The sequence below is a fragment of the Oxyura jamaicensis genome, chromosome 1, assembly GCF_011077185.1.
Source record: "Oxyura jamaicensis isolate SHBP4307 breed ruddy duck chromosome 1, BPBGC_Ojam_1.0, whole genome shotgun sequence".
Classification (NCBI taxonomy): domain Eukaryota; kingdom Metazoa; phylum Chordata; class Aves; order Anseriformes; family Anatidae; genus Oxyura; species Oxyura jamaicensis.
The window spans coordinates 87838164-87853643 of NC_048893.1; the positions used below are offsets into that span (position 1 = coordinate 87838164).

The 15480-nt window shown below is 41.8% G+C and overlaps 2 protein-coding genes across 8 annotated transcripts in view; one reads left to right on the plus strand and one right to left on the minus strand.

Moving 5' to 3' along the window:
- Positions 1 to 15480, minus strand: part of CMSS1 (cms1 ribosomal small subunit homolog) — a 233461-nt gene that overhangs the window by 25653 nt on the left and 192328 nt on the right. The window contains exon 1 of one of the 5 annotated variants that reach the window (XM_035314964.1): positions 5609 to 5851. The exons of 3 other annotated variants lie outside the window; for them this stretch is intronic. In XM_035314964.1, the coding sequence (XP_035170855.1) occupies positions 5609 to 5705 (97 nt within the window). In that variant the 5' untranslated portion in view covers positions 5706 to 5851. Of the gene's footprint in view, positions 1 to 1816; positions 1872 to 5608; positions 5852 to 15480 lie in introns of those variants that run through there. One more of the 5 variants, XM_035314966.1, reaches the window with a different exon arrangement.
- Positions 5898 to 15480, plus strand: part of FILIP1L (filamin A interacting protein 1 like) — a 200125-nt gene continuing 190542 nt past the window's right edge. For 2 of the 3 annotated variants that reach the window (XM_035314955.1, XM_035314956.1), the window contains exon 1: positions 5899 to 6101. The gene's annotated coding sequence lies outside the window, so the exon portion shown is untranslated. Of the gene's footprint in view, positions 6102 to 15480 lie in introns of all 3 variants that reach the window. The other variant, XM_035314954.1, reaches the window with a different exon arrangement.

Genomic DNA, 15480 nt, shown 5'->3' on the forward strand with positions numbered 1-15480 from the left:
AAGTCAGTCGTGCAAAGCAGCAACAGGGAAGGAGCGTTTTAAACCATCACCTGGAAAGGTCCCAAATCATTGATCCATGTGTCACTGGCACTGGTATTACACAAAGGAGGATCTCTTTCACGTCTACCAGGACAACCCTCGCTAAGCTCCCCCTCTGTAGGCAATGAACAGCTCTGAATTTTCCTATTACAAAGCTAACAATTGCTCCAACAGCCTGTGTCCATGGTTTAAAACCAGATGACTATGAAAGTTTTCTGAGAACCCCTCAGAACTGCTAAGAATGCAAAGTTTAGTATTAATACAGTTCTTCAGATCAGTTGCTGCCTATTTATCACGACAGTACTTTAGAAATTGCTGGGAAGAGTGGTAAAATGGTTATAAACAGATCAGTTAAAAAAAAGTAATCTGGGGCCATACCCCCTTCATTTCTCAGGTTGCTCTCTCTGAATTGGAAATGGCCCACTGGCAGCCCCAGAAAGGTAAATAATAATACATATATATACAAATAATACATCATGAGCATGCATCACCACCAGTGGCACTACTGAGAAATCCAGATGACAGATTATGAAAAAAGAATTAAAATCACCCCCTTACCTACTTGAATAAGGAGTTAAATCATTTTGAACACTGCATTAAAACAAGCTGTAGTCCTAGAAATCAGTTAAAGAACAGGTATACTGACAGTAATGAAAAATGAATATTTAATCACATCAAAGGACATAATCACAGCTCATCAGAAAATCTTTGATGCAAGAAAGAATGACAATATGGCTAAGCAAAGTGCCTCTTTTCTTCAAAAATTAATGAAGATCCTTCTTTTTTTTTCATTTAAGTTTTTGAAACTCCAGTTTTAAAACACTGATGAAGTTTTCATAGTTTTCTCACTGGGGTCATGAATCAAATGAAATCCCTTCACTTGTAAGACGTTAAAATACTTGGTTATTATGACACTTTGGAACTAAAAGGAAAAACTGTGAATGAACTGGTATATATTATTAGTACCAGGAGGCATGAAGGTGCACATGAAGGAAGCTCTGTTGCAGGTGAGCAGCAGTTAGTGCCATTGTTTTGTCAACTTTAACTGTCAGCCCTTTGCAACAGAGATCAACACTGCCTCCATGTCTGGGCTGAGATAATCTGAACAATAACTATACATGGTGCCAGCACTCCATCATCCCAAGGTCTGGGTTCTCATTTCCCTTCCCATCTGTATGAGCTCCTCTTCCAAAACTGGCCTACTCCAGCACAACAGTAAGTCCTCATAGCTGCGAGTGTCCCTTAAACTGCAGATTTTACCTGCCAAGACACTCACAAAATGTATTTTACAGTGCACTTGTGAGACATACCTGAAGGGCACACAATATGCAACTGAGGAAGATCAGACACAGTCCTACTGAAGACTCAAAAGAACTTCACTTTTGTCTCATTAGGGAACATCCAGACAGCATAAGACCTTTCCTAGCCCCATCCTGCCTAAGCCTGTGCCGAGGCAGAGCTTATTGTAAACAGTTTGTAGGATGTGCAGGTAATAGTTTATAAGTACCGGCAATAGTCTGCATTACAAAGACGATACGCTTTCACAGTTGTAAGCTCCTTCCTTGGTGGTTCAGAAGACACATCTACCACAAACTGCCTGACAAATCTGGTGACAGGATATTCAGTTGAGGTTCCTCTTTCTTAGAGTGAATGGCCATTTAAACTAAAAGCACTACCTTCATTTCAGGAAAAAAAAAAAAAAAAAAAAAAAAAAAAAGGTGTAATTTCAAATTATTTTTCTGACATGACAGAAAACATTTAGTGCAGATACACTTACCTGCCAGACTGGGCCACGCGAAGAGTCTCCCACAGAACATTTCTAACAACCATCTCTCCTTTTTCCCTTATTTTTAACACTTTCTCTTTAATATTCAAAACTGGTACTTCCAAATACATTTTTGACATATATTGATTTGGGAGTGAACCAAAACACAAAACGAAGGACATATCTGAGAACAAGACCAGAGGAAATCCCCTGTTGTGTATGTGTAAGGACACAAGAATCAGCCTCACAGGACCAAGGTTAGGCCTAGCTTGCAGTACAGCCACAATTGCACAGCTACAACCCAGCCTATTTGTAATTTGACCTTCACCATGTTCATATATTGCCTTATAAGCAGAAATTGATTTAAAAAAAACAACAAACACAACACAGTAATAGACTTCTCAGACCTAAAAGTAGTAGGCCATCCTTCACTCCACTTAATAAAAACAACTTCTTCTCCTGCAAGGTATCCCATCCCCGTCTCACACAAAAAATAATGGCACCACCCACACTAGGTGAAGGGCAAACACAAAGATTTGACGTGTTAGGAATATGACAGGCCATTTTATTGTTTGCCATCCAACTTGATTTCTTCATGACTGGCCTGTCAAACAAGAGCACCCAAAGCCTGAAGATACAATAAATAACACATCAGCACAGAGCGCACATCACTCCTGTTGTCTGCTCTAGTACTCTTAAGCCAATGACACCATGAGTGAAGGCTCAAGATGACATCCACGAGTCGCTGTATTCTCCTCATTACTCGTACTTTTGTTCTTTCAAAAACTACCCTTTACTTCTGGTAATCTCTTTAAATCTCCAAGTTCAGTTTAAAAGCATATTCTTAGAGAGATGGGTAAAGCTGAAGATTGTTTTATTTTGTTTGCTTATAAGTAGCATGGATTTGGGCTGTTTAAAAATGTACTGGATGGATGTTATAAAATAATTAAATACTTGACCTTGTAAAATGGGCTTCACTTCTTGACAGATTCCAGGCATTAATACCCTACAATCACTTCAGAAACAACTCAAAGGATGCTAGAGATACTGTGCAAATTTTAGGATTTTAAGAAGACACTATCCAACTCTGAACAGCAGGGGAATGGTGAAAGTAAGAATACATTTTGGCCATCCTGGAAATTGGCCGAGACATTGTTCATACATCTTACTTGTAAAATGTTTCAAGTGATCTTTAAACAAGTGCCTAGCAATTTGGGTTTAATCAAAGAAAAAATCAGCTGACAAGAACCGGTTACGGAACGCACAATCGTATGAGGGAGAACCCCCAAAAGCTGGCTTGAAGTAGCTATCAATCTTAACAGGCATCTGAGAGGAAACAGCCTGGGATCTGGAAAAGCTGGATCCAAATCATTCCCCAGTGTGGGGAATTTCCCAGAGGAAATACTACCAAAGAATGGTGGGTAGTCAAAGAGAAAAACTGTCTGCAAAGAAGCAGACAGACCATCCAGCATCATACAGAAAACTCAAGCTATGAGTGTGGCAAAACCTAGGCACAAACTAGGACCTGACCCCATGCTATATGTCCCCCTTTGTGGTGTGGCTAGGACTCATGCAAAAGCCATCTTTAAAAAAACAAAAACAAAAACAAACAAACAAACAAACAAAAAAACAGAGCATATAGTGCTGTTAAACAAAATACTGTTTCATTCATCTCGAAAAAATAGTACAATCACTCTTAAATCCTTTTCTCCTACTTGTAGGAAGTTCACATTACAATGGTTGGTCAGGTAACATTAATTAACAGTCCTGTAAACATGAACAGCAGTGCTCTATAAAAGCCCCCTGAAAATGAACATGCCCTCTCCAAAACCACCCATCACACCATTTGTGTAAGCAAGAAATCACCCTTTCTGCAAGATATTTGTATAAGAGATGTATGTGTCACAGCTCCTGGTAAGGTATTACAATTCCTGTGCTCTAATGACCCATGGGCACCGGGATTCCTTTTTTTTTCTAAGAACTGATCTATCATGTATGGAAGCTGCTCCAGCTGTTTGCTGAGGAGGACAAAGAGTATCAGCTTGTGATGTGGAGGAACAGCACATGTTCCCTCCCTTAGCCCCGAATCTTTCATGCTCTCAGGGAGGGGAACTGTGGTGATTTCAACATCCCAGCACTGGTGAGAGGGGTGGCACTGCCAAGCTGGAATTGGTTGGGTTGGTCTGGATCACAGCAGGGGTAGCATTCTGGAGTGTAGACACCATTATGCTATCCATGGTTAATGATGTTGGCATGATGTACACTTAGAATCTCGCTACTTCCCCAGTACTGATATGTCAGTCAACTTTTGTCTACCAGGAGGAAGACTTGCTCCTTTTTTAGGTCCTAAAGTCAAACATCCAACCAACATAATTCATTAGTTATAACATTCACTCCTAACAAACATTTATTTTTGTTAACTGGGAGGAAACATGTAAATCGGGGGGGGGGGGGGGGGGGGGGGAGTAACTTGGAATAACTCCATAAAGCTACTTAAATGGTGGGCTCCAGCCTAAATCTGACTACGATTAAGTTTTGCCCAGGAATGTAGTATGGCCCAGATGTGATACCTCTCTTCTTAGTACTGCTGGAGATTCACATTTCCTACTGTTCTCTCACTATCTTGGGAAGCAGCTGTGGCTTCACAGCTGTAGTTCTTGTTGTGAAGGTAACACACAGAGTCTGGCTGACCCTGTGGACTTGCAGTTGATGGATCATGACAAAATTACACAGAGGAACTTGCCAAAAACAGTGGGCGTCCATAAAAAATATACAGCACACACTGTAAAAACTTAACAGCCCATATTACATTATTGTTCAAAGATAGGCACTAATATTTTACCAACCACTGGTATAATTGACACCTTTTTGGCTCGTTTATTTTGCAGACACACACATCTATAGTATAATGTTATCACAGACCTGACGTTTTCTCAGGTTTTCTCTGAGCGTTAAAAATTGCATGCACACACAAAATGTAGCATACACTTAGCTATGTGTCAACGACAACAAATATATCCCATTAAAGAACAATAATGCAAACAAGCTTTTACCCCAACTCTCTTTTATGTCTTAACACACGATGTGAACGAAGGCATTTCAAATTGTTGAGATTTATTCATTATTTTTTTTTTATTCACAAGTCTTCATATGACATAGCAATATCAAGTCCATTTGACAGAGCTTCAGATTGATTCATATCAAATTAAAGTCTCCTTCAGGTTAAGAACAAAATACCCTGACATGTTGCCACATAGAGTTAAAGTGGCAAACTCCCTGGATCATAAACCATCTGTTGATGGTTGCCTATCCAAAGCCCAAGGGTTATATTTCTAAGCCTCTTATTCTCTTGCTTCCTCCTCTGCATATACTACATAATTCTCAGCAGTGTGGTCACAGATATTGTAGCTTGCACTGCGATTTCAAGCCACCTTAGCGTCTCAAATTTATATGCTACTGGAATACACGCTTGTGGATTTAAATCACATTTTCTAAAAATCTCACTGTAAGAGTGAGAGAAAACATATTTTCTTATAGACAGAAACCTTTTACATATGAATGAAGATTGATGTAATATAAAAGGGAAATACTACACACTTTGCTGAGTTAACATTTTTGAGAGGAGGAAAGGCGACAGGCTTTTCATCTGTGTCAATGCTCTCTATTCAAGATTAGTAATTACAATTCAATCTCTCATCTGTAAATGTCTTTTGTGAACTGGCATGCAGCACATTTGTCTAAATGATCAAATAAAGCATATTATGACTTGATCAGTTGCAACTGCCATAAAAATAGAGCTCATACCTACATTCATGTGCTGCAAGCAGATGGTTGATTGCTTTTCTGTCCTCTTACATTGCAGTCTTGTTCCTTTAGATCCTCTCTTTGCAGAGGGTGACATGCTGTGAGGTCAGTTTTCTGACAAGGTCATCTGCCTTGAGAGTATGAAGAGAACTACACGGAAAGTGGGTTGGGCTATATTTAGAGTTTGGTCCAACTCCGTGCCAAGGTCCCCCCGCTGTCTCTCCCATGCAGCACCGTCTCAGGTCTATTCTTGCAGAGTCTCAGCCCACAGAATAGGCGAAGAGAGGAAAGCCGCTCTGAGCTACTACCGGAGCTAGGTTTTTGCAATTCGCTAGAACAAGTGGATCAGGAGCTCAGCTGAGGACTCCTAAAATCCCTCACTCTTCAGTTATTTAAAGACTTCTTCTTTCAGTATTCAAGTGGATTTCCCTTTTCAAGTGAATAAGCAGAGGGAACTGCCTGGATACAGCAAAAATTAGCCTTCCGAGCTAAGGTAAGCTTGCTTCATTTTTATATTGTCATTGTAATTAGAAAGCAATTGATGATGATTTGTTCTAGATATGCTTTTTCTGCTAGACTGGTTCTGTATGTCAACATTAACATTTTTTTTTGTGTGTGGGGGGGAAGGGGCGAGGGGGGGGAGGGGGGGGGTGATGAAACTCTCAAATTAAAAATATCGGTTTTCATTATCACCATTATCACTGTTTAAAGAAAATGGGAAAATAAAAGGAAGCAGGCTGTTATCATTCTGAAAGTAGCAGAAAAGCATATATGTGACTGTGTGCATGATGGTTACATATGTAAGTGTGCCGTCAGATGTGCTAAGTGATGTTTTATGCACCTTATTTTGTATAATATAAGTACGTATGGCTTCAGAGTTGCAATACAGGGCTTCTTACAACCATCATGGATCAAAAAAAATAATTATAGTTGAACTTGCGCTCACACAATTCCTCCACAATTCTGAAGAAGTTGCCAACTTTAGCCAGAGTATAGACAAGATTAAAGATCATGTTCAATTTAGTCTCCTTTCACAGAATACTTTAATCTAGTCCTGCCTTGCTTCTCCTTTTAAAAGCATATATGGCTGAACAGGTTTTAAACAGGCACTGCTTTAAACTGTTACAACTCGTAAGTGAAAAAAAAAAAGAACAAAAAACAAACAACCCAAGCCCCCCCCCTCCCCCCCCCAAAAAAAAAAAAAAACCTGGAGAGAGTACAGCATGGCATGCTTGACTGTAAGGAGATCCTAATACACTTTGGGGTCATGGACATCATGATACAGCGGTGTGGAGTCCAGCGTGAGGAGACTGTTATGTAAAGATACTGTGGAGCCACGGATATAGCGCCAGTGCACGAACACACAACATCACCATATATTCCTCTAAGGCAAACACATAGGAATGGCAATCTGAAGAAAAGGGGCAGAAAGGTCCACTTGGTCCAAAAGTCCAAACTCTAACACAAGAGAACCAAAAAATTCTTCATTAACAGAAACATCAGGCACAAGCCCCAGCAGAAACATTGGAAGAGAGGCCAATGGGTTCTAGACTAATAGTAAGCAAAGGGCAAAAGAGGTCACAAAGTCACTGGGGGTTCATCTAAGGCACACTGACTGGGTGGATGACCGAATGAGAGCAGTGGAAAATGGAAATGTTGTTACCATGACAGATATGACCCTGGCATTAATGGAAGAAGTTGGAGAGAAGGACACCGAAGTGAACAAGCCTCATGTTCTAATGTGGACAGACCTCAGTCTGCCTCTAACCTCTTCCCTGTTGGGGCCAATCCTGCCTCTAGTAGTATCCTCCTCTTCCTTGTCTGTCCCCTGTGTTAAAAATTTCCAGCACCAGAATGAACTGGCCTCATATTGCTAACGCGCAGACCACCACAGAAGGGGAAAAAAAAAAGAAAAGGAAGAAGGAAAGCAAGCTCTTTCCCTTCATTTTCTTTTCTTCTCTAGTGCAGGAAAGAAAGGCTGAAACCCTTTCTGTCCACTCAGGAAGCAAAGAAGGCCTCAGATGGAGCTGAAAGCCATTTTCCACAGTGGGGGTGGGAGGGCATGGCTATTGGTATTGACTGACCTCCCGCCCAAGGTTGTGGAGGAGGAAGAGGCCTGGCTCACAATATATGCTGCCAGTTGGCCAGGCAAAGCTCCACGGGGACATTCACAAACGGCTGGCACTGGTGCTGTCACCCTCAGCTGACAGGTGTAAGCAGAGCCTGAGCCAGAAGCGTAAATCCAAGCAGCTCCAGGGGGCGAGAAATTCCCACCAGCCTACTACTGCACACGGTATTTACATGCCTGCTCGGTGGCTTTCTTCTGTTGCAACCAAACAGTAAATGGCGCTGGGATTTTCCTCCGTCCTTGCTGTCCCTCAGCCAAGCCAGATGGACGGAAACAAGCCAGGGTTTTGAGGGAAGTCTAGGTGTTCTAGTTAGTTAAATAATTTCAGTCATTCTGCTAAAGAAAAGTTTATCCTGAGATCTACTAGTAACAGGGAAGGCGGGGAAATAAGCTTATACTTGCAACATGCCATACAGACAAAAGCTTTGTCCAACCTGCTTTCACAAATCTATCTCCCAAAAACAGGAAAAAAAAATCCATAGGGTCCCCTAGTGCACCAGAAAAATAGTGACACCTTGCTGCAGAAAACTGTCTGCTCTGAGGTGAGCAACATCCTCAGCAGTTTGAGTTTTCCCACAGTCTACATGGTCTTGGAACTGATGGAAAGGTCTCCCATACCAATAATCACATTTTGGGTTAGAAAATATTATTTTTCACCTAGGGAAATCCACTCCTCTCTACCCAAAGCACAATAAGGCCTCAAACTCTTGTCTAAGCAGAATGAGCACAGACAAAAATATCTCTGAAGACCAAGGTGCCAACCTGCTCACCCAGACCCTCTGGGCACAGGCACAGCTCTGCACAGATTTCTGGTCAGCAAGTCCCTTAGCTCTGCCTTCTGCAACGACTCAGAATTACCTAAAGTCTGTTGCGCACAGTCTCTGCATTGAAGCAGGAGGGGAAGGGGAGGCTGGAGTGGCCTCACCTGGCCTCAGAAAGGCAGGACCGGTGCAGTTAAGGACACAGCGGATGCAGCCTGCTTTCCCCTGCTCATGCCCACGTCTCTCCTGCAGTCACACCAATACACATGCAGACATGTGCACAGCTGTGCACTGACAAACAATGAAGTTGTGGGGGGTGGAGACTCACTTTCTATCCATTAACAGCAAAACACAGTATGTTAGGCTAAGATGAAGCATCTTTGAAAAATGTAGTTGTTTTGCATGGACTTCCAGTTTGGCTGGATGAAATGGAGAGCAACTATGACAATTTTACTTCAAATGCTGACGAGACTGAAATGAAGCAACTGAAAGCAGTTTACCTGCAATATTATAAAACAGCATGCAGTGGTATGAGAGCGCATGTATATATCCAGAGCAGCAGTTTATCGATACTAGAAAACATGCTTCCAAAAGTATTTAAAAATAAAGGATGTGCAGCTGGTCACCTGCGTGGATTATTTTTTTTTTCATTTTCATAGAGCTGGTCCCAACTCCCAGGTTACTGACAGCTACAGATTTAAACTGAAATCAGAGTGCTCCAGCGGGGCCTGCGTTTCTTGCAGTGGTAACTGAGATACATGGCACACTAGCAGAAAAGGTCTCTCCAGGGAGTTCATCAGGAGCTGGGAGCCTGGGGAAGCACCAGCAGCACAGCAATGGCTGTGCTTTGCTTGAGCAGTCTGTCTAAGAACGGTGTTTGCACGGCTTTCTACTGCTCTGTGACACCTACCAAGGAAAAGGATTTTACGCAATGCTAGACGGTACTGGTACACTTCATTTTAAGATGAATATGGCTAAGTTTAAAACAAGTCCCAGTAAAAATCCCACCTACACAATGCGGCACAGTCACGCAGGAAGAAATAGTTGAAAGTGGTACTACATAGAAGTCTAACACAAATTTCTTATCTTCCATTACACAATACTAAATTCTTTCAACCTCAGCATATTTACCGTGATCACTAATGGGGCTAAAAAGCCAGAGAAAGAAATCCAACAACACCGAATTCTTATGTCTCAAACAGCATAGAGTGAAAACGCATAGACACAGCTGCAAAACCGTAAATCATAATTTTACATAAAATGAAACTTGGACTAAACATAGTCTTGTTAAAATAAATCCTTGGAGGTGAACTTTTCCATTTTTTGCTCATAAGCAGCTTTTTATTGTGCCGGTCTTCTCCTCAGGCATTCACTTAAACAGCGCAACAGTGTCCAATCTCTAGAACCCAATTAAGATTAAATAATCAGTACTTAAAACATAGTCGTGTTAGACACAGTACTCATGCAATTTTCTTAACCACAAGCAAAGGGTGAAAAGAATATAAAATAATCCACAAATGAATGACAAATGTTTTAGGTACTCTCCCTAAAGAGACAATTTAAAAATCACTTGCAAAATATAGTCAAAACCAGGCATTTTACATCAAGTCTTGTCTGTCTTGAAGAACACTCATTTTAAATAGAAAATGAGCAGCAAGCATTCTTCCCGTTACTCTGATTTATTCCGTTAATATGACGGTTAGAGATGCCATCCAATATAAACTAGCATCATATGACCGCTCACAGAACACCCACCTAAAAGAGTGGGAAGACAATAAAAAGAAATCCCACTTGAGAAGAAGACAGGATTAACTTGCTAACATGCAAGAAAAAGGAAAGGTAGAAATCACACATCAAGACTCGTGTGCTCTAGCACACGTTGCTGCTTTGCAGCATTTCTCACGCAGCCGAGCCCACAGGCTGTGCCCTCACCATTGCACATCCATGCATCGTCCAGCACCAGCCCAGCTGGAAGCTGAGGCAGCTCAGGCCGGGGTGGAGTTTCTCAATACAGTAAAGTACACGCTGAAAGAGGGAGATGATATGACCTCTCTCAGTCCTTCTGCAACAGGAAATTTGAGACTCTTGAAGGGGGAGAGACAGAGCTCCCCCTCACACCAACTTTCATCCGACCTCCAGCTGTCCGAGGAGGACAACTTGTAGCCTAATTATACGTTTCTTGATTCTTCCTAGAGATAGCCCCCTCACGTGGGCAAAGAATCTTATGAATCTCATGCATCTTTCAGAGCAGAGATTGTCCTCCATTTTAAACCCTTCTGCTCTATCACAAATATCTGAACCGGATCTCCCACTCAGTTTGCTCCTCCTGAGTGAAACAAAAGAAAGAAATGTGAGTTTGATCAAAAAATGCAGGGTATTGAGTGACCCTGGAGAAGGCATGGCTAACTTCTTCTCTATGGTATTCCCTCGCATCTTGTCATTAAAAAGAGCTGTTAACACTGAAGGAATTTTTATTGCAAGAAGTGCAAAACTACAGCATGCACTCAGCAGTTTCATATTTTACAATTGTTGAGGATTATACTACATCTATTAGTAAATATGCTGTGTTTTCTTTGCATTTTGTGTACACACATAAAATGTGGTGAGAGAAAGGAGTCCTAGAGGATTTATTTGGATGGAAGTCAGGTGCATGTATGTGCATTGTTACACTGAGGAGCTTTGGAGTCAGCATTTCTAGATCTGATAGGGACTGCTCAGTCTTTAGCAAATCACTAACAGTTCTTCCATCTCAGGTTGTCTTACTGCACAAAAAGAAGATACAGAAATGCCTCCTAACTCAATGGGGTGTTTGGGGGCTTGAATGACATGTAGAGTGCTGTGGGATTCCTGCAGAAAGTGCTATGGTGGAATAAAATACTAGTTGTTTATTATACTTCAGACAGAGGACAAAGTTCCTCTGCTAAAAAGAAAACACCAACAACCACCTTGTATAAGCAGCATTTAAAAAAATATGTTTTAGAGAATCCAAACCAGTTGCATTCAGATCACTAGGATGAAAAACTAACTTGAGGCTCACTCCATCGGAGAGACAAGGCTCAGAGGGATCCCTGTTAAGTTGGAGTTACAACTCCCCAGACTATCTCTGCGTCGATAGCCACATTCAAAGGCTTCTTTGTCATAGCTTTGTTTTTCAGTGGCTTCTGGGAGATTGCCCTGACATGAAACAAAGGAATGATAAAGGTTATCCCTATCCAAAGGGTTTCACTACTGTATGCAGCTCAAGGAAAAGATGATGACAGATGATGTAAAGCTGGGGTCAGAATATATGTGGTATGGGAGAGACAGAAGCAGTGCTTTATCTAGGCCCTGAAGGTCTCAGCTCTGGAGACAGTCTCCTAAAGCAGATGTCCTCCAGTATCCTGTACGAATTCACACGCTATGAATTCTTCACTCTAGACCCTGCTGGGAAAAGTAGTCTCCTCCTACTTGATTTACTGCAAAATTACTGATAAGGAAACCGCATTGTAGAGGAACACGACCCTCAGCACAACAGAGATGAGATAGGCAGTGCATCTGCAGAGGAGAGATCACTGTCTTAGCCAAAGTTACAGAAAACAGAAATCGTGAAATAATCCAAGTCTGACAATATGGAAAACAGGATACCCTTCAAATCAAAGACATTTTGTGTCCCACTGTTTTGTCTTTGGCAGCAGAGAGCACGTCCACATGCAATTAATACTACCAAACAGAGACTGGCATAGCAAGAAAAAAATATTGTCATGATAATTTTATCTGTTTGCTTATTCTTCTGACTGACTGATCACTTACCTCAGCAATGGGAAGGACTGCAAGACTGCACCAGGACTGTAATGAAAATAAAGCCCTGGGGAACAATTTTGGTTATAATGGAGGTTTCAGCTGACTCCATTTTAATTAATGAGAGTAGCGCAACAGGCTGAATTCCCAGGTACCCCGTTTCAACCTGCAGACTAATATGACTTGTTTTAGGGCATATTTTAACATTGTTCTAATAAATTCTTTAACAGTACTTTTAAGTCTCGGAGGTACTCTAATTCCTTCTTTATTTTTGTTATGGAAGCTTTCAACAGGCACTTCAACCAGAAAACACTAAAATGATATGGCTGCAAAATGCCAAACATTGACTCAGAAACCAAATTCCTCTTCAATCCTTGAATTAATTAAAAGCACAGTGAATTTTTTGATTATAAAACAAAAAAGGGACTTTGTACTGATAAAACATTTTAATTTAAAATAGATGTCTATAATAAAAACAAGCCACAGTAAAATTTGGTTAAAATGCTCAGCATAGACCCAGAGTAGTAATGTTAGATATCATCTGCTATAGCAGAAAGCCAGAAATCGTCAATGACAACAGAAAAGCAGGATGTTCTGGGTTCAACACACAGTGCAGTGTCTACATTATCTGCATGATCCAGGCTTAAGTAAGCCAAGGCTTAAGGACTGACAAAACACGTGCAGTCTGAGAAACACAGAGCAAACAAAGAACTCCAAATATGTAAGTTGTGTACTCATACATCATAAGAGATGATGTGATTTACATCTTTAAGTTCACAAAGCACAAAATTTTTTCCCCTGCATTCTCCTCTGCATCCTGAATTCACCAGTGGTTTGCTACCGTATGGAAATGAGAATGATAAATGAATTGTCCAGGACTCGCCCAGGTTGCACTGAGACGCTGAGCTCCACACCCTCAGTTCAATGTGACCTGCAGAGGTGCCTGTGTGCTGCCCCAACCTGGCAGCAGCTGTAGGAACTGCATCTTCATCCAAGAGGGATTTAAAAAACAGAAAAAGACACAGACATTACAAAAAGACCAGGGGAAAATGCGAAGGCAGCAATCAAGCACAGAGATCAAGCTCAATGCAAGAGGAGCAGAGGAGACATCTCTGAAGCAACGGCAGGAGGGGCATGAGGACAACACACTGAGCTTCTACACTTTTCCACCTCCATCATAACAAAAATGCCTCATTTTCTACAGAAAATAACATTTTCCCCTTCTTGATGTGGTGAGCATCACCTGCTCAGTGTGCAGCCCAGGGAACCCTTCCTTTGTCCCTGTGTGGGGTCAAGGCAGGGGGGGCGACTCTTGCTGCTTCGAGGCACAGTCACAGAGCTGTGGTAGAAACAGGCCTGCTCCTAGCAGTGCCTATCCCTGCTGAGGGGTGCTGAGCCCCTAAGTGCTGCACCGCTTGGCCAAACACAGCCCATCTCTGACAGCTGCCCATTCTTGTTACCTAGATCTTTTGAGAAGGCACCATAATTATGGCTCTTCCCTGTAAAACAAAAGGCTGGAGGGGCAAGACAGAAAGCTACTTCACGTGTTCTCTTACTCCAGTGTATTTGTAAAGCTGTAAAAACAAACAAACAAACAAAAAGGACAACAACAAAACTAAAGAAAATAATTTAGATAGGTTTTCAAGGGTGCAAGAGTTCAGTGTAGGGAAAAGAAAAGGGTAACTCATGTCTGTGTACAAGCAACAAAGCAAAAACCTGATTTAATACAATGGTAATGATATCCCTTTGATGATGGAAAAGGTACAGACCTAAACTCCTGTCCCTTGTCAGGCATCTATTTTAGCAATCACTACTTTCCCTTACTTTCTGCTATTCTAGTAGTACTACAGATACTCTGTTTTACAGTTTTCATTACCACAAATATTACAGGAATAAATTGCTGCAGGAAATAATCACAGAACTGTGTAAAGGCAGTGACATCCTCAACTGCCTGTAAAATTACTCCAGACTGGAAAACAACTGTTCATATATAGCAGCAATTGTTTGTGAAAGCAGCACTTAAGAGAGTTTAGATTGAAAACCTCTAAGAGGAGAAAGCATCAAAGTATTGCCAGAGAATGAGACGTAGGAGCTAACTTTTTGATGTGGAGAAGCAGTTTCTGCACTGATTTGCAAGCCTGAGGCATTTTTTTCCACACTGAGCAAGCAACCCAGCACTTAGTTCAGATTTCAGAAGAGCTCAAGTGATGCATGTAACACCTGCTGTGTGCACTAACACTTCACACTGTTCAAACCAGAAGGAAAGGAGCAGATGCTATTGATCTCCCTGCCTCAGGTTAAGCACCAGGAGTGGGAAATCCCCCACCAGGAACACCAGCACTCCCACAGCGCAGCCTCAGGTGATCTAGAATTTCCCTCCCAATTCTCTATTCTTGACTCACATCTTGTCTTTTAACTGCATCCAAGGATGAGCACAGCTACAGAACACAGCAAGCGTTCCCTGGGGCTGACCCCAAAAGCCACGTCAGAATGGCAAGCCTGGGCAGATGCTAGCCAGGATCTCTGAAGAGGGCCCTAAAGAGCTTGAGCCTGCAAAGCCTTATCACTCCACAGCTCCGAACAGCGCTGGCTGCTTACCAACCTCCTCAGCAACACCAAGAGTTGCTGATGTCCCAGCATCTTTCTACATGGCAGTAATTAGAAAGTGAAGATAAGCAAACTTTGTTTTTACTGCATTTTGTCGTTACTGTTTTAAATACTAGAGAACCTGTGTGTGCGTTCCTTAAACTTTTCATGCACATGCTGTGCGTGGAGACTGGGCTTTTTGAAACACACCGATGCCTACACCAAGTAGGATGCGCAGGGGTGAGTGGGAAACATGATGTGCAAGAGTCTTCAGGCTGTCTGCATGCAGCAGGTGCCTGCTGCAATATCACTGGAAAAAGCCATTCAGCCACTGTGATAATTTCTAAGAGCAAGGAGACTACACACAAAAATACAGGGTGCTGAGGGGGAAAACATCTCAGACAAAGCAAGGCATTTTTTGATAGGATTGTACAGTTTCTGGCCTATTGTAACACCACATAAGAATGGCAGAAATTTTGCGGAGAATAACTTTTTGTCTCTAGCATTTGAAGAAGATGAGGATCATAGCTTCATTGCACAGGCCAGCATCAGCAGGACGGGAACACACAGGGTGCAAGAGAGGAAGGTCCAAAGTCTCCAACCTGCGCTCAACACAGAAA